Source organism: Pleurodeles waltl, chromosome 5 (genome assembly GCF_031143425.1).
Source record: "Pleurodeles waltl isolate 20211129_DDA chromosome 5, aPleWal1.hap1.20221129, whole genome shotgun sequence".
NCBI lineage: Eukaryota > Metazoa > Chordata > Amphibia > Caudata > Salamandridae > Pleurodeles > Pleurodeles waltl.
In genome coordinates, this window is record NC_090444.1 from 794,159,199 (window position 1) to 794,186,967 (window position 27,769).

At 41.6% G+C, this 27,769-nt stretch overlaps 1 protein-coding gene across 3 annotated transcripts in view; it reads left to right on the top strand.

Annotated features, from left to right (window-relative positions):
* TRMT11 (tRNA methyltransferase 11 homolog) overlaps positions 1-27,769 on the top strand; it is a 255,548-nt gene that overhangs the window by 50,614 nt on the left and 177,165 nt on the right. For all 3 annotated transcript variants that reach the window (XM_069234817.1, XM_069234818.1, XM_069234819.1), the window contains exons 4-7: positions 1,961-2,042; positions 10,293-10,385; positions 13,489-13,623; positions 14,669-14,825. In XM_069234817.1, the coding sequence (XP_069090918.1) occupies positions 1,961-2,042; positions 10,293-10,385; positions 13,489-13,623; positions 14,669-14,825 (467 nt within the window). The remainder of the gene's footprint in view (positions 1-1,960; positions 2,043-10,292; positions 10,386-13,488; positions 13,624-14,668; positions 14,826-27,769) is intronic.

Consider the following 27,769-nt stretch of genomic DNA (forward strand, 5'->3'; position numbering starts at 1 on the left):
GTTGGCCCTTTTCCCAAAAGTGGTGACTCCTCTTCACATTGGGCAATCCCTCACTTCCGATTCTTGGCTTGATTCCAAAAGAGTCATCAATCCACGTAGGCTCAGACTCTTTACCCATGTACATTCTCCAGTCATACTGACTCTTCCCAAGGCCCCCATCCCCATATGCACCTCTCAAAGACATGACAGTCACATTGGCCTCACGTGCTGCTTTGGTGCCCCAGACAACTGTCCATGAAGGGGTAGAACCCCCTCCACGAGCTTCTCCAATTTCTCCTGGGTGCCTCAGTGAAACACAAGGGAGAATGTTCAGGAGAGGTGTTCTTGGTCTTGGCATCAGTTCCAGCAGGATGTCTGGTTCGACATCCTAGCTTGCATGGGGGCTTGTCGGCTAGAAAGGTAGGGATGCTAGTGTACTGTGACAGGACCTCCATTCCACTAGCTGCCGCTGCTGTAGAGGGCTCAGAAGTGATGTGGCTAATGGAAGGGGCCTGCTGGTGGGAGATGGACTCATGCAGGATGGTGGTGAGTTCCTTCAGTACCCCTGCCATGGAGGCCATGGTGGTATTGTGGGTCTGCCACTGCTGCATAGCTTACTGATGGTATTCCCTCTGCAGCCTCTGGGTCTCCTTCACAGTGGCGAGGAACTTGGCCATGGTGTCCTAGGTTTGGTGTTATGCACCCAGGATTTAGGAGAAGGCCTCCTGGACCCCGTCCGTTGGGCCACTGATCCCCTCCCACTGCCACTAGCCCCCTGTGCCCGTGCCCCTGGCACAGTGTGCCCACTCCCAGTGGCACCAGGGCCTTCATTGTCTGGGGTGTTTGCCCTTGACTCTGGCCCCTGTACTGTGAGGAACACTTCTGATTGAGAGGTCACTTGGGAACAGGTTTGCGGAGGAGGGTCTGACAGAGGTGTTGTATCCACATAGAATGGGGAATCCGGTGTGTCCAGGGTGGGGCTGCTGGGAACGGATTGACCATTTGCCCCAGATGGCCCAGCCAACTTGTCCACATCCAGACATCCACTGGGGCCTTCATCACAGGGACAGCTGTCTGACCCTGGCATCCTCTACTGGGTGGCAATGGCAGGGTTACCTGTGGATGGAAAGAGGGAGAGTTTGTCTGTGGATGTGTAGTTGTCATTTTCATGGTGTGGTGCATGCAGGGGCTTCATTTGCTTCCCAGTGATGACACTGATATTTGCCGCAGGTGTAACCTTTATACGTCCAAAGCATGTCAAATGCAGAAAACATTATTTTCCTTTGTTGCAAAAAAGCTTGACTAAACATATTTTTGGTGGGATCATAATCTAAGCAAAACTCTTGTAGGGATATTTAAGAAGCGCAAATTCTTTGGCATCTTTTACTAAAACCTAAAATCTCCAACTACAACTTACAACTGTGCTTATTGGTTACCCTTCATTTTATTTATGTTTCTTCTTTTAGTAGTTTAGATCAAACCTCAGTAATTGCATGCTGTTTCATTCTGAATATACAGAACACAGTTGTCAAGCAGGGAGTGCTTGGGGATGGGCATTTCTTTGAAATTAATAATTGAAAGTGTTTTGGCCTTACAAATGCCCACGACGTGTAAATTTAATCACATTAATTTGGTGTTTTAAAACATTAACTGGCATTTATATTTTTCCATTGTTGTATATCTTGCCTTTCTCTTTTTTTTCTGATAACACCAATGGGTGTATGCAGACTTCTTTACCATTATGTTACACAACTGATGCAAATTAATAAATAGCATAGATAAAATATTTATATTTGCATGTGTTTTTTATTCTGGAATACGTCTCGGTTTATACTTGTGCTGGCTTTCCCTGTCATGGAGCAACTGCTGAAGATTCTGTTAGAATTACTCCTGACTATAAACCAAACCACTGTCTCTGTCTCTATTATGATCTATGTGTGTTTTTAATTAAAAGTAACAGTACTTCTTGATTTAATTTTAGGTCTATATTTGAACTTTGGGGTCATGGCAAATCCAGTGCAGAGCTTCGAAAGTCACTGATGAGCTACCCTCTAGAGAAGATGGTAGGTAGGGAAGATCGATGGGTTGCCTAAAATAAGTTGTAACTGTCCTTATGATGATGGCCTCCTCCTGTAATCTCACCAGGGCTCCTAATTCGATTTTCTATCCCCGTTCGGAGTGGAAAGAACTTTGTAAGGCCTCCAAAGACCTTTGATACATTGTGTGACGCAAGTTTACCTCTGGAATGAGGCTTACTGCAGCTGCTTTACTTGTGTTGGTTTGTGTCCTGGCAGCTTAAGATCCAAACGTGAGTTTATTCAATCTCAACTTTGCTAAAATAATGATAATAAAGTGCACAATCAAGTCTTTTTAGCAGCTCTATGTGTAACTAAGAAATCATGTTGTGTGTACCCCTTAAGTAAACACAAATATATAATTGAATGTAGCTTTTTACTGCCTGCATATGTGAGGTTTGTAAAAATAATTTAGAGTGAATGTGATATGAAATACATGGAGTTAGATTTTTGTTCTTGTAATGGCTGAGTTATTTAAATTTGATGTTCCTTTATGTGTTATACTTATCAATAATTATGAAAACGCAATAAAAATATTGAACAGTGACAATATATCGCCCTATGACAGTGCAGGACAGCTTGCATTTGTCACTTTGTGATAGTTGATTGAGTGTGAATTTGTAAGGCTGATAAAGTAACTTTGCTTTGCTGGTCCAAGCAATAAAATATGTGTTCAATCTTCTGTGTTTCAAGACCCCGGGTAGGGAGTTTCGTCCTTGACTGATCTCATGTTTGTTCCAGTGTAACCTTTTTTCCAGGGATTTGTAGGGGTTTAGTCAAGCAGTTGTACAGTAAAAAAAAAGCCCAATCGGATTACTTGACAACACATGGGTCTGGACAGCTTTGATGATGTGCCAATATTTTATAGAGATGTGTATTCAGTTTCCTACAGAAGCTTTCCATTGTCATCAACTTTTCAACAGTCATTTAGGTTTAGATTGCAACCAGCAGAGTATTTGTGCTTTTCAATTCATTAGAGATTTAGAAATTGATGTAGAGTTTCCGAGCATAAATCACGATGTTATTCACGATAAGGACCAGGGCATCAGAATGCCCTCATTTAGAAGTAGCTGTGTGAAGACTTGTGATCCTAGGCATTCTCAGGGACTGGAAAATGTGCAATGGCCCTGTATACAAATGCTTAATTTTAATATATTTTTTGAATTTTTACGTGACATACCAATATCATCCTACTTTAACAGATCCATCATTTGACATCCAACATGTTACTATATACATCAAACATTGTTGGTGTGGACATTTAGATGTTTAATCTTGAAATATTTGTTGAATCTAGAAAGGAGAAAAGTCACCCCTCCCCCATATGGAGGACATTTTTGACACTCCTATTAGTCATATGAATAGTTGACTTAACAGTCATTTGGGACTGACTGTGAAAATGGAGAGAGTATGAATTTTCTGCCTACATATTTTATAGCATTTGTATGTGACCTACAGCAATCTCACTTCAACAGATCCATTATTCGACACCCAACATGTTACTAGAGATAATTAGCATTTTTGGTTTGTACGTACAGATGTTTAATCTTGACTTGCTTGTTAAAAGCGTGAGGACTGCTGTCTGACGGATGGATTTTTCTATAATGGAACCTTTTGTGCTCTTTTTAGAGACCTATTCTCCTCAGCTTGTTTTACCTGCTCTTTACCAGTAGACCTTGCTTACTCATAGGCACAAGTTTCTCTCTTGTTGGAAACGTTATGGTGCACTTGACAATGTTTTCATAACCTTTAATGATTCCTTGTTTACTTTCAAGTACAATGTAAAGTACCTTAATTTCATGGGCTGGACTGCAGGTGGCGGCCTACAGGAAGGAGAACAGACCCACTTCACTTCATGTTATAAAACACAAAAGCCACCTTAGAAGCAGAAAAAGATAAGTTATAGCTTGGGGGTGTTGTCATATTCAGGTATCGCGTACCTCCTGTCAAACAGCTACAGTTCTAAATTAAGACCTGCTTATTTGACAAGTTATCAGTGTTTCACCCAATGAAAAAAAGCTCACATTTTCTCATTTCTAGTTCAAGATTTTGGCATTTCTTTGTCTTCCATTGGCCACAGTAGACCCTCTCTTCAGCTCTACTCAGCTGTTAATTGTTTCGGAGGTCCTTTTCAACTTTTCTAGCTAAGGTGAGTAATTGCAACTGTTGTAATGACAGAAAAGGAGGACAGACCTGTCTTCAAAATATGCTGCTCTTGTGGGACTAAAACGATCAATGCAGATGACCCACAAATTGCCTTTAACTGCATGTATCCCAAGTGTAAGGCTTCTCGCTGTGACAGCTGCAAGATGTTGCCTACAAAGGCCCTCAAGTTTTGAGGAAGGAAATTAATCCTGTGCCTTTTGGAGAGAAAGAATGCCCCCCTTTTAAATTATCGAGGGATAATTCCATGCAAATTGCCCCACCTAGCACTATCACAAAGAAAGCATATAAGAATTTCCAGAGCTGGAGTTCTCTAAGAGAGCACCTGCCTCTATGAAGGGGAAAAACTAAATTTCTTCTTCAAGGGGATGAAAAAGCATTCTGATGATGGAGAGCTTAAAGAAGATGAGGTATTGAGACATTTCATTCTCCACCAAAGTGGATACAAACCACTTTGACCTTTCCTTTTTGGGGGGGGGTGGCTAAGAATTTGTGTTTACCAATGATGGCAGTAGAACAGCAATGTTTTTTTTCTGCTACTTCAGAGAAAGGCAGCAGACATCTTTCACTCAATACTGGTACGCATGGATGGATGGCCTAAAACTGATGAAAGCTCCACCAATGGCTCAGATGTTTGTACAAAGCCTTGAAAAGCAACATAGAGCACAGGATTCAGGGCAACACATTTTACTGCCATCGTAACCGAGTCATGTGACAGTGGCCTAGAGAATGTTCCACAATCCCATAATGCCTACCTCTACTGGCACAGATAGGAATTAAAGTAACATTGACAATCTGAGGAGCAGGGTTAGTTCCATCGCAGTAACCTAAAAAAGAGCTCTAATCACCCTTGCTATTCACGTTTCACCACCGATGGACCTAATTCATGAGCACAGATGGGACAAAGCTAATGCCAACATTAACAATGGGGTAACTCATCTGCAGCCATCATTAATGCAGCCATGGACGTCTCAAATGCAGGTTTCTGTCAGCTGGCGGAGACAGTAGTCCTAAGAAACCAACTCATTTCTGCCTGGAGGTGCAGGCAACAGTACTTGACACGCCCTTTGATGGGCATGATCTCTTGAGTATTCTTGTTAATGATCCTCTGAAAAGTTTCAAAAGAGACAGAGACCCCACTTTTTTCCCTAGGCACCCTTCATTACCGGGGTCAAAAGTGCACAAGCGTACCAATGCCTCCTTTCCCTTTTCCCCTTTCCTCTTTCCCATTTCCCCCTTTTTCCTTCCTGATGTGTGCAGTAGAATGGAACATAATCACAGCTGGCCACTCAGTGTTCCTAATTGTGGAGTCAGGACACACCCTAAAGTTCCTACATATCCACCTCGTCATGCACCTATGAAGGAACATCTTCTGCTCCTTCAAGAACCCCAGCAGATTTTTTCTCTCGATTTTCTCAAGGGTTGATTGAAAGAGTTTCTTAGGCCCAAAGAGATCTTCTGGCGAGGAAGAAGACAGAGAGGATAGGGAGTGATCCTGCACCAGGATCTCAACTGGTTCCTTGAGGAACAGTCCTTTCAGAAGGTCACCCTTCAAGACGTTCTCCTGTTGCAGCAGGAAGGAGAGTTTCTCACCTCCTTTGGTCAACAGGATATCTATTTTCATATTCCCATTTACCCACACCACAGACAATACTTGTGGTTCTCAGTGGTGATCCAGCACTACCAATTCCTATTTCACCTGAATCTCTTTAATGGATCTTCACCAAGTGACTCACACCAGTGAAGCCTGTCTTTCCATATCTTGATGATTGGCCGGATGTAGGAAAGTCCTTTTTTTTGCCTGATCACCCCCACTCTTTCTGGATAGGTACTGGTGGTTACTGACTCTTGGCTGTGCCCTGGGTACTGCTTACCAGTCCCAGGGCCAGTGCTCTGTGTAAAATGGATATGCAAATTAGGCTAATTATAATTGGCTAAGTTAACCTACCTATAAGTCCCTAGTATATGGTAGGGCATGTAGGTTTAGGGACCACAGCATAGGTGGTGCACACCTAGGTGCATTGCTGAGGTGCCCAGTGTCATTTTAAAAGCAAGCCTGCCTTGATGGCTGCTTTTAAATTAAAGTTATATGCAAATTCGACTTTGGAATTAAAGGTACTTCCAAAGTCTTAAACTACCTTATTTTTACATATAAGTCACCCCTAAGGTGTGCCCTATGTGCCCCTACGGCTGGGTGCCATGTAACTATAAGCAGGGACTTTATAAAAATAGATTTATAAGCCCTGGTGAGGTAAAAACAGCCAAATTCGTTTTTCCCTCATTGAAGTAAATGGCCTTCATAGGCTAGAAGGGGCAGACTTTATTTTACATTTTAAAGTCTCCTTAAATGTTACATACCAAGAATTTGGTATCAAATTGATTGTTATAATAAATCCCACAACTTCCAGTTGTTGGATTTAATATAACCAGTTCAGGTAAAAAGTTTAGACTTTACCTAAAAAGTTGCCAATTTCAGCTCTGCATTGTTTTTGCTGCTGTGCTCTGATTGGCCAGCCTGCAGCAGCTTCTGCCAGGCTACTTTAATGAGGTGTGAAGTGGCCTGGCTTCACACAAAGGAATGTGCTTGGGGGAGAGAATCTCCCCTCAGCAGATGGTGAGGCAGGAAGGGGGAGGGCTGCCAAACTGGTCTTCAAAGGCAGAGAAGGACATCTGGAGCACCCAGCAACACCCCCACATCCTGCAACCCCAGACAGCTAGGTGCCCCCTTGATTAGATTAGGAGAGGGCAGGAGAGGGGTGTGTTTATGATTTTTAGCCACACCAGTGGGTGGGCTCAGCCAGATCTCTCCTCCAAAAATCAGATTCATCCATTTTGGATTTTTAGAGACTGTTGCCTTCTGGGATGGATTTTTGCCACACTTCCCAGGAAGTGGTCATCACAGGGGGACGACCCTGTCCCTGATTGGAGAACCAGGGCCCCCCTGCTTTTCACCCAGGAGCAAGGATAAAACTGGCAGACCTGCACCCACGCCTCAGATCCCCACCAAATTTCAAGAAGAAGGAACTACAAGGAGAAGAAGGACTGCCCTGCTGGACCCCTGGCCTGCACCTGGACCCTGCACTCAGAAAGACTGCACCAGCTGCACACTTGGGCTTCACCACAAGAAGGACTTTGCCTGGCTTCCACTGGTTCAAGGAGGGACTCCCTGTTTGCTACAGGTGAAAAATTGCTATCCAGAGTCCCCTGCACCAACTCCTGAAAAAGTGACCAGCTGACCACTGTCCAGTGGCCAAAAAGGAGTTTGCGCCAGGTGCATTCTGGGAGTTGAAGTCCGCACTTCCCAAGGACCATCACAGAACTTCTGGACCCTTGGGGTGAGCTGTGGACCCCAAAAGAACCTTAAAAGAACATCTGGGTGAAGCCCCAGAAGTTTGGAAAAGATTGGAGAATTTTTTAAAAAAAAGCTCCATAAAGTGACCGACCCGACGCGGAAATTCTAGCCGGCTTGCCTCAACCGCGACCCGGCCTGACTTCGTGGTTCGTCCCGGTAAAGAAAAACATCCAAAAAAGAGACTAAGTCCGAACGTAAAAAGTTGACCGGGACCTTCCAGCCATCGTATCCGAGAAGGGCTCCACGGACGTCGGATCAAGATCCAGGTTTACCCCGGTCGAAGGATTTTCATCTCGAAAAAACGACTAAGTCCGAAGGTAAAAATCACCACCGAGGAAACCGACTTCGCGTATCCGGACAAGGGCTCCAGGAGGTCGGATCCAACTGGCAGGTTCGTCCCGGGGAAGAAAAACATCAAAAAAAGAGACTAAGTCAGAAGGTAACTTTTTAACCGAGGCCTCCCGCGACTTGTAGCCGAGCAGGGCTCCATCGCGGTCGGCCTGAAAGTTTGACTTTGCCCCGGTCCTGGTGCAACCAGATGACCCGATTGGCGCTTTTTGTTTCTAAGCGCTAGAAAATAATAATACTTTAAAAATTCATATCTCCGGTTCCCCTGAACCGATTTTAATCGTTTTTGTGTCATTTTAAAGATAAAAATATAAGCTATTTTTATAAATTGGTTTTGGATTTTTAAACTGTTTCCTGTGTTTTATTTAATTACTGTTTTGTGATATTTGAATGCTTTACACTTTGTCTCCTAAGTTAAGCCTTGACGCTCGATGCCAAGCTACCAAGGGTAGAGCTGGGATTAATTTACTGAGACCTAACTGTACTTATGTGGAGGTTTGTGGCTTGTTGCTAGGTGTAGGTACCTACCTGCCCTACCAATAACCCATTTTCCAACACTGGAGAAATCATTCTCTGCTTAGAAAAGCCAGGCCTCCACAGTGGCCTGCATCAACCCATTCGAGTGCTGTGGCTTGAACCTCAAATAGGACAAATCATCCATCTGCTCACTACATGGGTGTAATTTCTGGCAGCAATTATAGTATTACAATTAGAGAAGGCATTCTTATCAGCAAAATAGATTTCAGAACTGCAGACCATGATTGCAAAGTTTTGAAAGGGCATCAGTGTACTTGTTAGAAGGTACCAGTTACTACTTTAGTTAGCGCTCATTCCATTCTGCCACTTACAAATTAGACCAATTCGGCAAGAACTAGATCAGCAGTGGCAACAACTAACAGGATCATGGGATGGCATCACCAAAATTACCAGTTGCTTCAAACAAGCTCTACAATGGTGAAGATTCCCAGAAAATCTAAAAACAGTACTTCCATTGCAGCCAATGTAAGGTAGACTCCTCATAATGATGGATGTCTCTGTGGAGGGATCGGAAGTTAGTGTGCAGGACCTTTCCACAAAGTGGCTGTGGTTGGAGGAAAAAATCAGTCTGTTTCAGTTTTCTGGCACTATATACCATATCTTTAGATGTGCAGGCATTTATGTGGTGACTGTCAAATTAAACCATCTTCATAGGAAACAACTACACAATTGCTTTACATTGCCAAGCAGGAGATACAAGGTTTCACGTCTTTTCAGAGTAGACATAGCTAGTACGGAACTGCCATAAGTGGGATCTTCTCCAAGATCAGTTTCATCAAATCTTTAAGAAGCAAAATCACCCCAACCTAATTATTTTTTCCCCACTATTTAAAATAAAATAAAAATTTAAACATATACCAGCAGATTCTAGCAACAGGGCTTGATGGGCAATGCCTTGTTGATGACATGAATGAAGATCTTTCCTTACCTCATTCCATTGTTTCTCTTCACTCTTGTGGTTCTGTGGAAGGCCAAGTTGAAGTTATATTCCCTGACACTAATAGTCCTGGAGCAGATTTGCTTCCTTTCTGTGACTAAAGTGTACAATATTGCATGGAAGCTTTTCATTGTCTGTTGCAAGTGTGAATCCCTAAATCCCAAGTAAGCAAAACTGTATCAAGTTCTTTCATCCCTATAACACTCAAACTAGCAGAGATATTACATTTCAGAAGATCTTTTAATTCTCTATCTTTTATCTCCCAGAAGATCATCATACAGTTTGTGAAAACTAACTTCTGAGCTTCCAACACTGGAGAACTGGACGCCTGATGACTAGTTTCTTATGTGGTTTCACAGTCCTCTCCTTAGCCACAAGACCATGCCACTTTTGTCAAATAAATAAAAAAAATACATTAGGCCTCACAGATCTTGACCTGTAGGTATTACATGCCAAAACAATATCTATCAGTGAATTTAGGATTGTTGATAATCTTTAGAGTCTTCTTACACACTGTGGGCAGGAGCATTGCTAATTGCTGACTGATGCATCAAGCAATCACAATATATGCAAAATCTAGAATAGTTGTATTTAATTTTAGTGATACTGGACAGTGATGTATATATGACCACAATCAACATTTTGCATCCCAAATTATCAACCATTACACTTACTCTCATAACTATGGTATCCTAACAGAAATTGTGTGAGTGAAATTGTGAGAGTAAATGCACAAATGCTTATAACATTTAGCTATACTTTCTATATATGTAGATAATGTACCCTTTTCAGTGACTATGTAGCAATAGCAGTTAATGTGTCATGTTGCCATTCTTATTCTTAGTGACATTAAGTATGATTTTCAATCTATATAAAAAAATGTTTTTTTCTTTTCCTCTAGGCACCATATGTCCAACCTGATTCTACATACAAAATAAACATACATACGTTTAACAAAACACTGACCCAGAGTGAAAAGATTACAAAAATAGAAGTAAGTGTTTTTGATTTGTTTGTCTTTGTTGAATTTCTCATTTGAAGCCTATTACCATATTGGTTTATATGTGCTCGCTATGACTGCTGGCCTGTGTGGGAATTTGTGTGGGCAGTGGGACTCATTATAGCTCTTTGCTGCCTTTGTCTAGGTTTGCACTGTACGAATACTACATGCATTCACTCCTCACCATGCCCTCCTGTAGAGCCTTTTGATGTGATAAAACCAGCCCAACCCTAAATTCAGTCTGTTTTATGGCTTCTGTTGGTGTGGTGTCTTTCTCCTCTGCTGGTTAGCATAGACTTGTGTAAATAGTTTTCCCGAGAGGGTTGGGACTGAGGGAGCATGGGCCTCTGTGGTGTTCCTAAGCTCTACTATTGAAGAAACTGGCTTTTGCTTTAAGGGAATAGACACTCTGGGTAGGTCTGATCATGCCCAGGAGGACCACTGCTGTGCTCTTGTGCCTATTAAATCTATTCCTTTGAGATGACAGCGGCTGCTCTGCATCTGAGGATGTTTTCAAATGAAGATCAAAACAGCCTGGCCTATAAAAGGTTTGGAGTATTTTGTCTTGTTCTGCTCCTCTGGTCATATTGTTTGATGTGGTGGTCTTTTGGGCCTAGAGATACCACAACAGCTTTTTAATACTACTTGAGTAGAGTCTTGGTGTGGGGCACCCTGACAGAACCTTTTTCCTTCCTTTCCTTCTTAATTTCCAAAGTTTCTGGGTAGCTGCCTGTTGTGAACCTACATCGTTCAAGGATTGTCGAGGGTGTGTAATTTAATAAAATATCTACTTGTCCATGGGACAGGTTGCTTCATAAATCCACTTGTCCTTTTGGTGCCAGGTAGTGAGGAGACAAATAATGGCAACAATCTCATTGTATAAGGGTTCTGATAATAGTCTCTCTGATTATGCCAGGGCTCATACTATAGTAGGGTATGTATACCAGCAAATCCCTTATTTTGCCACCTTTCCACAGATGTACATGCTGGGGCTGTAAGTAGCATTAAGCAGTAGTTTAGGGTTGGAATGCCTTTTTAAGTCTGTGCAAACGTACATACTTGCATGTTTTAGGGGATTTTTGCCAGCTCTTCTCTATTCTTTTCCTATACTAAGAACGCTTGTATTCCTAATGTAGACCTAATGAGTCTGTGCAAACCGACAAACTTGCATGTTTTAGGGGTTTTTGCCAGCTCTTCTCTAATCTTTTCCCATACTGAGAAAGCTTGGAAATGTATTCCTAACAGTTGGGGAAAAAAGTGATTGGAGGGAATGTGAACTTGTACTTGCTCAACAGATTTTCACATGAGCAAATCTACACATACACATTTGCTCGAGCTAAAATGCAGTTCACAAATATGTTCTAGAAGTCCGATTTCCTTGCCTACTTCTGTAAATTCTTGGTAATTCATGAGTCGTAAATCTACACTCATGCAAGAATAAATACCATGGATCCACTTTTGGGATGTCCTTTAAGAATGGGGCCCCTAATTAGGTCTGGCATTAACCAAGACCTTTTTGTTTTTATTACAATTCTGTCTCTCACTATCTTTCTATTGACTGTCTTCACTATGAGTGAGAACATTGTGCTGTTTCACAAGGAGCAAATTAGTTGTGTTCAATGCCAGGAACTGGTGTGGCAATGTGTGCTTTCTGAGACCAAAAATATTTTTGCTTTTTGCCAGTGTTTTTTATAATAGTGAGGGCCCGGCAGCTCCCACAACAATAAAGTTTTTTCAAAAACCATGTCCAAACAAGACATGCATCAACAAAACCAAAAGGCCGACGACAAAGGTCGAACATACTGGCTTTGCCATGCTTTTTTATTTTCATGTTTCCCATAATTTTGTTAAAACACATTACGCTGATTTTTCCATTATGGATATATTTGTGGAAATACTAGCATGCATCAACACATTTTACAAAATGATACTTCAAAGAAATGATACCTAAAATTTCACAGTGGTTTAGCAACACTTTTTTTTCCTAGTTGAATTTGTTTTTAATGAACGTTTTGATTTTGAAAGCAAATAATCCTCAATTTTTCCTTTAAGCTTCTGCAAATATCTCCATCTAATTAGAGAGCACTCTGGGAGCACTAGGCGGAGCCTCATATTGTTAAACTTTGCAAACGTGTGTACACATTTTTATACTGGAACTACAATCAATGGTGCAGTCCAGCATTTCCTTAGCCGACTCACCCTGATAATAAAGGTTTTGCATTAATGAACCATAAAAACTAGTTCGAACAGAATTAACATAAGGAGATAAATGTTACCTTTACTGTACGTAAGGCCCTTCCCTGATCCATAATTGGGTACTGTAAACTGGTAGACAAAGGGCTTGAGCTGCAGGGAGTTGGGCCTACCTGCCCCAAGGACAAAATAAATATGAGCACCTGTTGCCCTGACCCCAAACAAAATGTCCTGGGCATCTGGGCTGTAGGAATTCTACACCCCGATAGACATTTGTATATAATAATATTACATGATCTGATGCTGCCCAGAGCTGATGCCGGCCAGGTTCAGATTCCTGCCACCAACATGTTAATGGTGTGGATTTGTACTGTTGTCTGTGTTCTTTGCTTCATTCATTCTTTAGTAGGCCTAATGTGGAGCCCGACACTGGGGAAGGTACAGTAAGATTCCTCTTTCATCCTTCATCCTAACTTTCTCCATTGTTGTGATGGAATAATGTTCTATTCTCTCACAGGGGGCTTTCTAGTAGTTGTCTTTCTATAGGCAAAACTGCTTTAGCTTCTCTCTTACTCTTTTTGTGTATTAGCTAACTTGACACATCCTGCTAGGCCCCACTTTGCAACCTACACCATGTGACTCAGTGTCATTGGCCATGGTTAAACAGATTAAGAGTTTTTAAGAAGGCCAACTCATGAAGGTCTATGGTTGAGGGTAGCATTGTGCTCTTTGAGTCACAAAATAAGCCCAAGACTTAAATTCCATTGGCCAAAGAAATATCAAATGTATATACTTTTTTTGTTATACACCAATAGATTACTTTGTGTTTATTATTGATATTACATTCAGTTATGTGTTCTTTAACGGTTCGAAATGTTTGTTGATCTTCTTTGATCAAAAACAGGATTTAGCATTCCTTTCACTGAAGGGGAAAGTAAATTTGAAGAATGCAGACCACATCTTCTTTCTTCTGGAAGACTACGGCCTTGACCCCAATAATATTCCAGACCAGCCACTGGATGTCTTCTTTGGTCGATGGGTGAGGACATACTCTAGTATACCTTTCAGACATTGCTTTCAAAAGTATTATTTCTCTTACTCAATATTTTGATATATTACATAATACATATGGCTTTGTTTTAGTGTTTATTTTTGGTACTAAGTACTGAGGTTTTCCTTGATCAAAGTAATGTCTAGAGGCTGGACTTCCAGTCGAAAGCTGAAGAAAATAGCAAATGACTGTGACATTTCAAGATGAATGAGCCATTGTGGATAGTGGATGAAACCTAGAGAAATGCGTCCCATTGTGTTTAATAAAAATAATGTCTTCTAACACGTTTCAATCCTGAGTAGCTTGATTACTACATACTAAAATCGCATACCCCATGAAATAGGATTTATAAAGTGAAATAGAATATGCTTTGACTTGAGATTGAGGGATTCTACTAAATCTTTATATCCTTTAAAAAACGAATTGCTCATGGTATATTGGAGCAAATGACTATGGTGCGATAGAATATCGCAGTAATTGATATAATAAGTGACGTAAGCAATTTTCTCACTTTTGGCTGAGGCAGTTATCTAGAGACATTTTATTTTCATCCAACGCACAGTGCTCTTAGTGTATTGATAGCTTGTGCTCGCATAGGTTCATTTTTCTCTGTCATTGAGCTTGAGCGTGTTTGGTTAGCCATGGCCTTTGTGAAGATGAGGACTTATCTTTGGCGTTACTATTTTGAATGTGTTGAAAGTACGGTTACTGTATAACTCCATGTAACGATGATAAATTGTCTTCTGTCCTAATTCTTAATTTAGGACATATGTGCATTGTTCTAGTCTTCTTTGAGTTGAAACTGTTGTAGTTTTACAGCTCTAAGTAGTGATTTGTACATGGAAAGCTCAGGACTGGAAAACATTTTGTAATCACCTGGCATTTGGATGGCACTGACTTTTCCTCATAAATGACATGAAACAAAAATAAAGGTTTAGTAATTTATTCTTAAGCAATGTCGTTTCACTCCTTTGCCATTTACTTGTTTTGTCAGAAAAAATGACTTTTCCTATTTGAATTCCCTGTCATATAGATCGCCAACGGACAGCGGGAGCTCATTAATTCTTACAGTGTTAAAAGGAGGCACTTTATTGGAAACACGAGCATGGACGCATGCCTTGCTTTTATTATGTCAAATCATGCAAAGGTGAAAGAGAATCATGTGGTGTATGACCCCTTTGTCGGAACAGGTAGGTTTGTCTCTAGATTGTAGTATACTGCCAATTCAAGGAATGTTATTAAATGGTTGTTTAAATCGCTCTTGGAAACAATTACCTTATTAAGAACGTGCATTGCTCTATTTTCGTGTATTTGTTCAACAAAAAACTGCATCATGCCTTTTAATTATGCATTCCACCCTGTGATTCAGTGCTATATTAATTGTCAGTTTTTTTAGGGACAAATATTATATATTGTTATTTACACATTTTTTTAAAAGAATGGCTAAATGTCAGTGTGTGTTTTCTGTAGGGCCTTATTTTGCGGAATGTCTGTGCGCTTCATTTATCTTCAAAAACACATTTTTCATTGATCTTGCATGGATTCATTCCGTTCAAGCAGTTTCTTGTGTGTGAGGGTAGGAGGACTGACTTTCCAGTCTCTTCATCTAGCTGAAGGAGGCAATCCAGATTATATTTGAGCTCAGTGGTGCCTTTTGCATGGTTCACGCTTTCGAGCTAGATGCCGTACAGTGTTGGTGATCAATAATTGTAGGAAGTCTGCCTTACCTGTGTGGTCAGCCCGTATTTTTCATCTTTTGCCAGACTCTATATTTTTGCAAGCTTTAAGTTTGTGGCAGCTGGACATCACTGGGGCCTTCTGTTGGCCTTTGCCTGACACCTTTTGAGTGTATAAGCTGTAGAAGTGTACTGCTTTGGGGGAATGGGACTTAAAGGACTTAAGTCAGAACGTAAAATCTTTGACCAGGCTGAACTAAGTTGGTGTATCCATCATGGTCAGCGCCAAGTTGTGCCTAGGTCCTGGTCCACCGCCGACCATTGACTATCATTGTCACCTTGTGCTTTTTTGCACCATTTCTATTATAAACTTTAACAAATCCTACATCTGGTTCCTCTTATTGGACTTTTGTCATTTTTGTGTAATTTTGTTTATTCCATTTTATTTTATTTTCTTAGTTCGGTTTGGGATTTTTTTTGTTTTGCTTTTTGACTTTATTGCTGTTGTGGTGCTGCATATATACTTTATATATTGCCTTAAGTTAAGATTGTACCATAGCTACCAGGTTAATTTAGTGACTTTGAGGATTCTCCCTATCAAGGGTTGTGTTTCGTCCACCCCTATTAATAATCAATTTTTAGGTTGAGCATAGCAGCGCGCAAGCGCTGCTTTTCTGACGTGTTGGTATATATCTGGGCTTTTAACCACACCCACTGCACGCCCATCACTATCACTCGTTAATGGGTTTGCCGTTCAAAAATCCTTTCTTTTCGTTGGTAAATGCTTTGTTTGTCCCTCCTTAGGGCGCTTTTCTTACATCCTTGGCCACCGCTCCTGTTACATGGCTAATTGGACTTTTGACAATATTTTTGACTGTGAGTGAGCTTCTTTTTCCATTTGTGTCTCTTCACGCTGATGCTCATGGCAGCCGTCAGTTCACTTATGTGAAACTGTATTACTTTCATTTTTTTATTAGTTGTTTACTGATCATATCTTTGGTGTGTGTTGTACTTAATTCTCATTTATGCTCTTTCTTCCTCTTACAACAGCCTCAGTTTTAAGGGCACAAGCCTATCAGCCTGTGTTTTTGGAATATTTCATTCTGAGCTGCTCATGTTTGTTTTTCACTATGGGGGGTATTATAGTACTGCTGAGAAACGGTGCACAAACCAAAATCCTCCCCAGCTATCAAGAGCGAAGATGCTGAGCCGACCTCTGGTTTCAGTCACTTTCAGAAACACCTTAGAAGGGGAAAAGAACTTTAACAAAAACATTCCCCATCAGTCCTTCCATTGAAGTTTCCACTGCTTGCCAGCAGCCCGTAAATATTGCCTTTCGTGTGAGCTTGCTACATTAGTTGCTAGTTCTGATCTGCCTAGTTCATGTTCCTTGCAGCAGGCACAGTAACCTTCTGCGCTACCTTATAATTAGTCCAAGCTTCCACCAGTGAAAAGCATGTTCTCGCTTCCAGAAATAACATTATTCACCAGAGTTATTTTAACATTTGAAGATTGAATGCAGTCTGTGATCTGTCTACAACATGTTCTTTGCAGCAGCCACATTAACCCTCTGCACTGCCTTATAATAATTCCAAGCTTCATCTCTCACTTACAGCGCGCTGCATTTAGTATGACCGAAAGAGACACTTGGGAAAGTCATTACAAAACCAAAACAAAAGCGCAGCACAAACAACGGAAAATGTGCTTCTTTGCAATTTCAAATTAGCCTGCTGTAGTAATCAATACTCGTAAAAGTATATGCAGCAGTTATTAGCGTGCGGTGTAAAGTGACAGCTAAACCTAGAAAAAACATACTTTTCGTGTATGCTAACAAGGCAATTTGTGGGTCTCTTAAGCTAAAAACAAGTTTATAACTTCTCGATCAAGGAAAAATAAATCAGCCTTCTGTGTAGACTAACAGCTGGATCTAAATGAGGTACACTTATTATGTTTGCAGTTCTTAATTTGATCTGGTGTGTTCTGATGCAGGGCACAGAGAATGTTTGTTAAAATGCTATCAGTAATTTTTCCCCTCACTGATTTACTGTGGGAAATATATTAGAAATGCAAACTGTAACATGTGAAAAAGTCCTTCAAACTATAAACAAGCTGCCAGGCTGGAAGTTTAAACAGCAAGATGTTATCATGCTGTAGAAAACATTTTTGAACACAAGAACCTGAATCACTCTTTACTCGTAAACACTGTGAAATTTCTGCACAGTAACGTAAAAAGGTCTGCTGGGGAGATGAAAGTTTAACGTGAAAAACAAAAACACAGAGAAGAAACAATAGCATATGTCCGTGAAAGGGCAGCATCACCAAGATGAAAGAGTGTAAATGACAGGCTGGCCGGCTTGCTCTGCAGACAGCAGCGATTTTATCAGATGCTATAAAACATTGTGGAGTGAATCACACCTAAACAGTGTAAATTGCAGCCAAACACCACATGGGAGACACCAGTAAAACAACACGTAAACATAAATATTAAAAGACACAATTGTATTAATATGCAGGCATTCGCTTTTAACAAATATTTATTTTCCATGTGGCCAATGTGCTCCATGGTTCGACTATAGTTTTCAAGTCGAAATTGTGTATTTTGTAAGCGCATATTTGCCTTCAGTAAACACAATGTTCACATGCTTTAATTCAGCTTTGCCCCGTTAAACGCTGCTAAATAGCAACATTTTCATCTTTTGCTGCAGAATGTTGAATAAGGTACATGGAAGTGCTGTAGTTTTAAAACAAATAACAAGCAATCTCATAATGTTTTCTGGTAGCCACTAGAACTTGCTCATATTAACAACTACAATTGAAAAAGGAAATTCTAGTTAATATTAGGATGAGGTAAACTTATTCATTTGAAATAATGTTATGTTTCAACAACGATGCGCATGATATAAACGCTTCAAGAAAATACTTGATATACATTTTAAAGGTAAAGACAAGCCACAAAAGTCAAGCTCATGGGTTTTCGAGGGGGAAAAAAAGAAAAACGTGCAAAATATAAAAAATGTCAGACTGAAAAGATAAAGCATTTGAAAATTAAATGTATTACATGGAAAGTGCCATAATCTGCCATATTTCATAATCTGTAAAGTTCAGCTAGTGTGCCTATTCTTCATTAGTGTCCTTTCGATGTAAAATGTATTAAAAGATAGTTATAATTTCTTTTTTAATTTTTCAGTCCAGTTGACTTAATATTTCTTGAGACGTATATGTGATGATTAGTTTTCATATGGAGTCATATAAGACAACATGCCTTCATCAAGGGTGCAGTAACAGTCAGAATAATGTTTCAGTTGAAACAGCTTAATCAGTGCAGACTGAAAGCATGGCTGTATAATAACAAAAAGAAATAGTATTAAATAAACGAGGATTAGGTAGAAACACAAGGGGCTAGATGTATCAAAGGTTTTTACTCATTCTGTCTCTATGTGTAAATGTATTGATTTATAAGGGCCATAGTATTTTAAAACAATGATAGGAGCATAGGTTTAAGCAGATTTCTATGAATGAACCCTCAGTGGGTACTTTACTCTTAACTTAGGACCTGATCAAGATTCAGGCGGTTGGAAAACCCGTCCGGCAGACTCACATTGAGGAGACCGCCGCAGAGCTGGCAGTCTACCCACCAGACACATTACCAAGGTTTCCGCCGGTCAGCCCAGTGGAAACTGTGTGGCTCATTTGACTCGGCTCCATGTCATCGCACATGGAGGCTGTCCAGCATCCCTATTTGGAGGGTGCTGGGCAGGGGGCCCCTGCACTGGCTTTCCACCAGTCTTTTTTTGGCGGGGTTTTTCCCATGAAAAGACTGGTGGAAAGTGGACTTGTAATCAGCAAGGCGTGCTAAGTTCAACTCCGCCATGGCTGGTTACAAGCCCGACCGCCGCCACCCCACCATGATCCATGATCCTGGCAGTGGTGGCGGTCCCCTGCAATGGCGGCAATTCCCTGGCGGTCTGACCACCAGAGTTGTAATCTGGTGGTTGGACCGCCAGGAGTGCTGCTGTCCGACTTCCATCCTGGATTTGGCGGTCCTCAGACCGCCAGACTGTAAATAGGGCCTTTAATCTGGAGCCTCACGGACTTGGGAAACTAAGCAGAAGTTGTTTGCTCCTCACCAATAAATGGTTCAGAGTAAGGGTGGACATCTAGCATGGAACCAAGAGCTCTGCTTCAACTCACAGAAAATATTTGAGAGACTAATGGTTTGAAAAACGTGTTTAATCAGTACAAAATGCATTATAAGCAGTGGTTTCTTTCCTCTGTGTAATTTGTCTTCTGAAGAGCATTGAGAAAGTGCACTTGTGAAGATAAGAGGAAGGAAGATAAGAACTATGTGATCAGAGAAACACACCCAGTTTAAAGAATTGAAAATGTTCATTTAATGCAAAACCACCTGAAACGTTGCATTGCATCAAGAATACAAATAGTGGTTTCATTTGCTAGAGCAGCTAAGAGTACTGCAAATTTGATGGCATTGGAAGGACTGTGAAAATGGAGAATTGGTTAATGTATTTTTTTTTTTAAGTTTCAATTATACGGCGCATGAGCTGTGTCTGTGAGACATGTTTTTTTACATACAGTGGACTTAAAGTCCACCTGAGCTTACCATTTGTTAGCTTTAGCATCGTTCTCATTTCCTTTGTCCCTGTTTGCCAATGCATGCAGTTGTCCTCTTCTTGCATTTGGCCCTCCCCTGAAGCACGGACCAAGTACTTGTGTCCATCTGCTGCTCCCGTTTTTGAAGTTTTTTTTCTCTTTGTGTTCAATCACTCCATATGAGTGCTTGTGCTTTCAGTTCATTGCCTATACTTCGTCCATGTAGCTCCTATCCCCTCCTACCCATCCCTCTTCCATGATGCTTCTTTTCCATTTAACCCCTGCCCTGTACTCTGCACAACTGCACTCTCTGCCACTGCACTCAACTCTCTGCCACTGCACTCAACTCTCTGCCACTGCACTCTACTCTGCACCACTCTACTCCACTGCACTTTCCATCCTCTACTTTGCCCAACTTTATGCCTCTGCAGTTTATGCCACTCTACACCACTGCTCTCTACGGCACTCTAGTCGACTCTACACCACTGCACTTTATGCCACTTCACTCTGCGTCAGTCTACTCTTCATCACTCTGTGCCTCTGCCCTGTACTCTGCACCACTCTACTCTAGGCCACTGCACTCTGTGCCACTCTACTCCACGCCACTCTACATGACTCCATGCCACTTTACTTAATGCCACTGCACCTTACGATGCTCTACTCTGTGCCACACTCTACTCTGCACCACTCTATTCTATGCCACTGCACTTTAGGCCACATCATTGTATTATAGGCCACTGCAATCTACACCACTCTACTGTACTGTATTCTATGCCTTTCTACTCTGCCCTACTCCACTCTACACAACTGCACTGTGTGCCACTTTACTCTACTTTGTACTCAATGCCACTGCACTCTACACCATGGACCTGTATGCCACTCTACTCTACACCGCCCCTCTCTGTGCCACTCTAATGTACTCTGTACCACTACCCTATGCCACTGCACTCTCCGCCACTCTTCGCCGCCACTGCATTCTACTCTGCACCACTCTACACCACTTCACTCTCCTCTGCACCACTTTCCTCTACTCCACTGCAATGTCTGCAGCAAACCTGCACTCTACGCCACTTTACTTTGCACCATTGCAATGTACCCCAGTGCACTCTATGCCTCTCTACTTTTTGTAAACCTTTACTTGTGGGGAAAAAATTGTGGTCTCAAGAAGCACATATTGCCATAATAGTCCCTGCCACTGAAGGGCTTTGGTTGTGGATTTGATTCTTGTGAAAGAGAAGAATGCTGTCACTTACAATGGTCTGCCAGTGACTGAATCGGGCGGAAATTGTAAATGACAGAGTAGCAAATTAATGGGGATTGAGAAAGAAATTATGCTGAAATACCCAATAAGGGTGTTATACGTATAATTTTAGTACATTCAAAAGGTCCTCGCTATCACCAGCCCTAAAAATGGAAGCCAGAATGTCTAACCGAGAAATTAAAGTGCCTTTTTGTTGTTTTGTGAATTTACGCATTCAGTAATCAATCATATATTCAGCTCCTTCACTTTTTTTCATTAACGCATCCTTTCATTCACCTACTGACTTTACCTTGTATTCACTTACTCACTCACTCACCCATCCACAATTAAGCACACAAACCCGGCGATCAATGAATAGACACAATTCTGGGCTGGCTAACTGAGTCATAACCTAAAATTAGCAACTGCAACTATAGTTTTCAGGTACAAATGATTTTCCTTCATTGAAGAACGGTGCCTATCATGTTGGGATTTATAAATCTGATTTTCTGTGGCGTACAGTAATGGTATCCAAGAGCAAAACTACAGTTTGATTTTTAGTAAAAAATAATATAGTGAAAAAAGCATACACCATTTGCCAAGATATAGAACAAGAAAATGGAAAACAAAATACATATGTGACGCCTGCAGTCTGTTTGGGCACCTACTGCATTGAGAGAGCTTCATCGAAGAAACACTTGTAATAATTTGCATAGTTTTTAAAAACTTTACGCATCTGCAGTTGCAGTGCTCTAGGGCACAGAAAGCCAGCATGGAGATGGATTTCACATTGTTCTATGCGCAGACTAATAACACCAGAACAAAGTGGCGCACCTGTGGGAAAGAGGAGGGGGCGGCTAGTTGCAAGTTGCACTCACAGTAGCATATTCAGCTTCAACAGCTAGTAGATAAAAACCTCTGCTTGCTTTAAGTGCCTGCTGGGTTGTAAACAGTTGTAGAGCCATGTAGGTCAAATTAGGGCCAGTTCTATAATTTGTGAGGTCCTGGGCAGACTGCAGATATGCGATCCCTCTAATTTGCATGCAACTTGATATGACAAAAATGGCATTACTGTTAATCCTTTGGCATTGTTGAATCGACTTTGCAAGACGCAACGTCTATTGTGCAGATATCAATAACATAAATAGCAGCCCTAATAAAATAAGTATGGCTATTTCAAAGCTGAATTGAGTGGAAATACATTATTTTAGTCACACTGGGAGTAGAATAAAGGGATACCTTTACTCATCAAACTGCAAAGTGACAGTTGTCCTGCCCCTTCGGAAATGACGTCACATCCCTTTCTGGGACTTCAGTGCATCCTAAGAGCTCGCCCCGGAACTGAAGTAGGTGTAGGTGGGATGTGACATCTTGTCATCATGTGTTAGTCACGTGCCAGGGTCCTGCCACATGATTGTGGTTATGCGTCATCCCTCAGTGAATCAGAGCCACCAAGCAATACAGGTCACCATGATGTGTTGTAGAGGAGTACACCCTTTCGAACTGTAGAATTCATATAAGGAGACTCCAAAGCGACTGTAATGATATTTATGTTTTGACCCCTGACTCCACGTTGCACTTAGCCTAGCAGCACACCGTCACATTAGTGACCACCTGCTTCATTTTGCCTATTGACTTTACTTTAGCATTAGCAACCGCCACGTTAAAAGCTGCAAATAGTTTTCCACGTACAATGTGGTCATGTTTTTATTTTTCGTGTTTTTGCCCACCAAGGTCTTAGGCTGATAAGAATGTACTAAGACGGCAGGGAACAGTCTTGTTTTGCAGGGGTACCTTGGGATTGTGGCCAAGCCCTGACATGTTCTTTTCAAAACTGGCCTAAAGTAATCAGTATTTTTTAAAATAATAAACTTCTGCAGTGAGAGGGAGGTTCTAGAATTTTCCTTTCTTGTTTGTTCAAAGTATGAGAGGCCGAGACCAGATGGACTGGGGACTGAGAGTGGTTCAGATCTCAGGCATGCCCAGGACGCTAGGGTGTGTCATCCTTCTTGTGAGGCTAATTGATCTCTCTCTCTCTCTCCCCTCAATCGCTTCTGGATCTGGCGATCCAATGCTGATAGGAGGGAGATGAAGCAAGTGTGCCCGTGCCTCACAGTGATGCATATTTCTTAATTTATTATTTGCTTTGCATTATGATATAGATACATATATTTTCTGTGTATATTGCAGTGGAGAATCATTGGTACATGTTTTCATTTCATTGCTATAACCATTTTTAATTGTGTGCTTTCAGCATGCTTGCCTTCCTTTACGAACCCTGCGAAGTGAAATAATAAATGTCTTCTTAAACTAAGAAGTGCATTCCAGAGATTTTTGTCAGTGCATGAGTGTTTCAGCTCGGTCATTAGTGAAGCAAAACAGCGACCTATGCCAAAACCTGAGCCCCAGCTGAAGAAAATTGCCAAGTCATTATGAAGAGATACAACCCCCTCACCAAAAAGATGACCTCCTCACGGGGCCTTAACAATACATATTATCGTACCTTGACACCGGCTGTATTAGATGAGAATGCACAGCAGGATGCCCGTAAAGATGGGGGTTCCGACGTTACAGGATTTCAAGAGGACCTCTGCCACTGGTTTGAAAAGCTCAGCCTCAAGGATTTACCTCAGCTGATATTGCTGATTAAAGCTGACTGCAGCGGTAGCAACGCCTCGAATGGTGAATTAAATGCTGGAATCAACTTCATCGACACTGAAGATGATGAAGAATCTATAGCACCTCCGAACTTGCCAGTCTATGAAGCTATGGGGTTTCAGGAGGAACCTGCTCCTGAGGCTGTTGCCGTACAGCCACAGAGTGTGAAAACGTACGCCGCTTACGCACCAATGGACAGACATACTGCTCACAAAAATCTTCTGGATTCAGTCTGACGCTTGGGGAGAATTCAAAGTTAAGGAATCTGCAGCTACATATAGTCTCTACCAGATAAGGCGTTACCGGAGGTAAGTAACTTGTCCAAATATATATATATAAATATATCTCCTACTGGCAGTCACCAGTAGGTAGTTATAGTTAGGACCTAGTTTCCACAAACAAAGTGTTTTTTGCCTTGCCAATATCTTTGGCACTGTTTGATGAATCTTCATGAAATTGTCCAAAACAAAAATTGTCAAATTGGGTCTTGTTGTGTTGCTCCGTCAAGCGGGGCCAAAAAAAAGGGGGTCAAAAAAGTGCCATTCTCATGTTATATCCTATGGGGATTTTAGACACTCCTACAGCCTAAACTGCTGGATGGAATTACACCAGATAAGTTAGAAAGGTAGCGTTTGGCCCGGAAAGCATGCTTTTTGGTATTTGATGTAAATCTCTTCAGTAGTTTTCAAGATAATAAAGGGAATCCAAATTTGTGTAGTTTCTGGCCGATCTTCGGTTTCCACTGTAGAGCCTGCATATGCCATCTGGCATGTGCACCAGAAGAATGCAGGAGGTTATGAGGCCCAGCATCCTCAGAGTCATTCTCACCAAAATCCAGGGCTGAAGCTGACACATTGGTTTCAGTTAAGATCCTGGACTCGCCGCTCAGGAGGATAGGCCAGAAACTACACTGTGTCTAGAAGAGCTCACATGAAAGGGAGCGTCTGAGTGAGACTCAGGTGTGACTTCGGTGCATCTATAGTGAACCCCAGCGAATACAAGAGGTCCACCGTAGTCTGGAGGTGGGAGACGACAGACTGGGGCGACCCCACCTTCAACGGAGGTGGGGAAGACTGAAATCCCTGATCTCTGCAGATGAGTGGACACCACTGCTATCACCTTATTGAACACCTAAGGGGCGTAGCTAAGTCCAAAAGGGAGCATATCCAGAAGCACCATCACTGCTGATCTCATGCAGAGAATTGATTGCCTACCTACACTTCAACAAGGAAGCATTGGCAGCCATTTTTGGACTCTGCTTCATCCGAGTCCTAAAGAAATCGCAAAAGGGGGCAGGGCACGAATACCTCAACCTCTTAGCCTTGGTGCAGGGCTCCCCCTGGAAAACCACCATGGTAAAAAAGCATTTTTTTTTATTCACTGCGAAATTCATGAATATTCACAAATTTTGCCAAGTATTTAAAAAACAAAGCAAGCGCAGCTTCCTGTTCTTGCATTTAATTTTGCCCCCTGGTAGGCCAGGTCCCAGGGGCAAAGTTAGTTGCATAAAAAAAGGGTGGGGCGCATGGGGCCCCAAGGGCCACCACCTCATCTGGGCTACATACGTCAACTATGCGGGGTGCTGTGCTGGAACCAGATTATTTGCCTTGAATTTGACTATTTAAAAGCAGTAAAGTTGTGATACTGTGAGGCCATAAAATTACTGATCCGTATCCTTCTGGTCGGGCTGCCCAAGATTTGTATTCGAGAAGACAGGAGGAGACATAGGCAATAAGTATGCTGCTGGTGAAGTGCACTGCCAGCATGAGCCTTATAAAGTGCACCACCAACGACCCAGGAGTGAAGAGCCCACTGCAGGGCAGGGTTGTATAGGGAGCTCGGGAATTCAGGCTGTGAGCCGGTAGTTGAGGCCCAGCTGTAGGCCTGTATTTTATCCTTAGTGCCTCTACTGTAAACCCACCTGCCAGGAACATATCATATAATCCAAAGCTGCCCTGGCCTTACATAGGTCTGTATTTCACGCAGCCTGGCTGCCCCATTCGCATGTACAGAATGACAGTGGACCTGCCTCGGACGCCATGTGAGCCTTTTGCCTCTTCCGAAGTGATCATGGGCTTGAGCTGAAGTATCCTCTGGAGATGCCTGGAACTGCACTATGATGGCCTGAAATGCAGGGAGGGGTGTGATTATGTGTAATGAAGCACTTCTGTTGGACTGGTTCCCTAGGTGGTCTGCGAACATTAGTTGGACAAATGGGTGTCCTTGGGCATCAAAGCGCATTTTGCATAACACTGGCCTTTTGAGTTTCAAGCAGCCCACAGTGGTGAAATGGCTGAGCCCAGGAGTTTGTAAGAAGGGTCCAATTAATATCAGTTATGGATCCCTACCAACTCCTATATACATCCCTTTAAAGTTGCTTTTTCTAGACAATATTTCCAAGAACTGACAGCCTCTGACAGTAATCCAACAATGGTTCACAATAGGTTATGAGCCGCAAACATGGGCAGCTTCTTTCAGGGTGCCTGGGCCTATTTTTAGTCCCATCCGACCCTGCTACAGTGGCATATGAAGCACGTTACAATGACCTAGAAGTCAAGGGCACCTCTACCACCATTTTGGACCGTGTTACTCCAGCTAAATAAAAAGATAAGCAAATAATAAAATAATAAACTAAGCAATTACAACGTTATTATGGGTCGGCCAGGGTCGCTGCGAACTTCTGCCAGTGGACTGTAATTCCTGAGTACCACTTAAATATTTGAAAGAAGAGAGGCTGCAAATTATGTCAGAGGATCCTATGTAGTGTAAGGCGTTGGAGTGCGTCCCAGAATCCACTTTGGCACTGAGAAGTTTAAATGCTGCTCTGAATTCACAATCATTTGCAGCTTGGCAATGCAGTGCCTCCTTAGTGCACACCATACCCTCATTAGTGCTCATCTGGAGGGCCCATGCATTCAGCAAACTAGCAAAATACATTCATTCACCTAGGCACTACTTAGCAATCACCTGACACTGTGCATAGTAAATTGCACACATTGTGCAGGGGCAAAATGCCGTCACTCACAGTGTGGGGCCCCAATGGCTAAAGGGGGTTGGTCCACTGCCCTATGCTGTGGTGGGTGGAAACTAAATGTGAATGACAATATAAAAGACAAATGGATGAAGAAGAGTAACCGGAAGCCCCTCTCTTTCTCTCTTTATGCATACATGTGTATTTTTTAAAACTTAAAAAAAAACAAAAAAAAAAAAACCTAAAGCCAGACCAAAAAGGAACGCTTAAGTGGGTTAACATTACATGGATTTTACAGGAGGAAAACGGTGTTTTTTATGTAAAGGCATGATGGTACAGGTTTTCTAAGCAGTGGAGAGGATTTATCTCCCAAACCTTTGTCACTCTAAATATTTGAATAGGTATACCCTCAATCCGAATGCCATTGAAGGAAAATTCGATAACCACTTTAAGGTGGATAAAGAAAAAGTCTCTACCTCTAAAACATGTGTTTTGAAACAAATGCGCAAAATCTCCCGTCTAACTAAACATTTTCTTTGCATCATTGTGTGATGTGAAATATTTTCCACAGCAGTATTTATTTCTGCAAAGAAGCTTAAGTTTACTATCTTTATTTGGCAATAAAGAGAAAAAGATAAAATAATACTACACAATTGCAAATTTAGTACATTTCACTAAACGGCAGGCTTGTGAATTTGGTCAGATTGGTGATCTTCCTTAATTTGTAGTCAATTTGTAAACTACAGTTGAAGTGACAATATTTCGCTCAAACATTCTTTTGTTTCATAATGTGGAATGGACTAATGATTAGTCCCGTAAAGATCTTATAGTGCGTTATAAGTTTGCTTTCAAACTAATCTTTAAGTTGCAAGGTAAATCGTATTGCTTTAATTGATGTTGACCGTAGTGATCTGAAGCTACATTGTGACTGTTTTGTTTTCTTGTCATACTAGACATTTGCATCACAGAAACCATACCTCT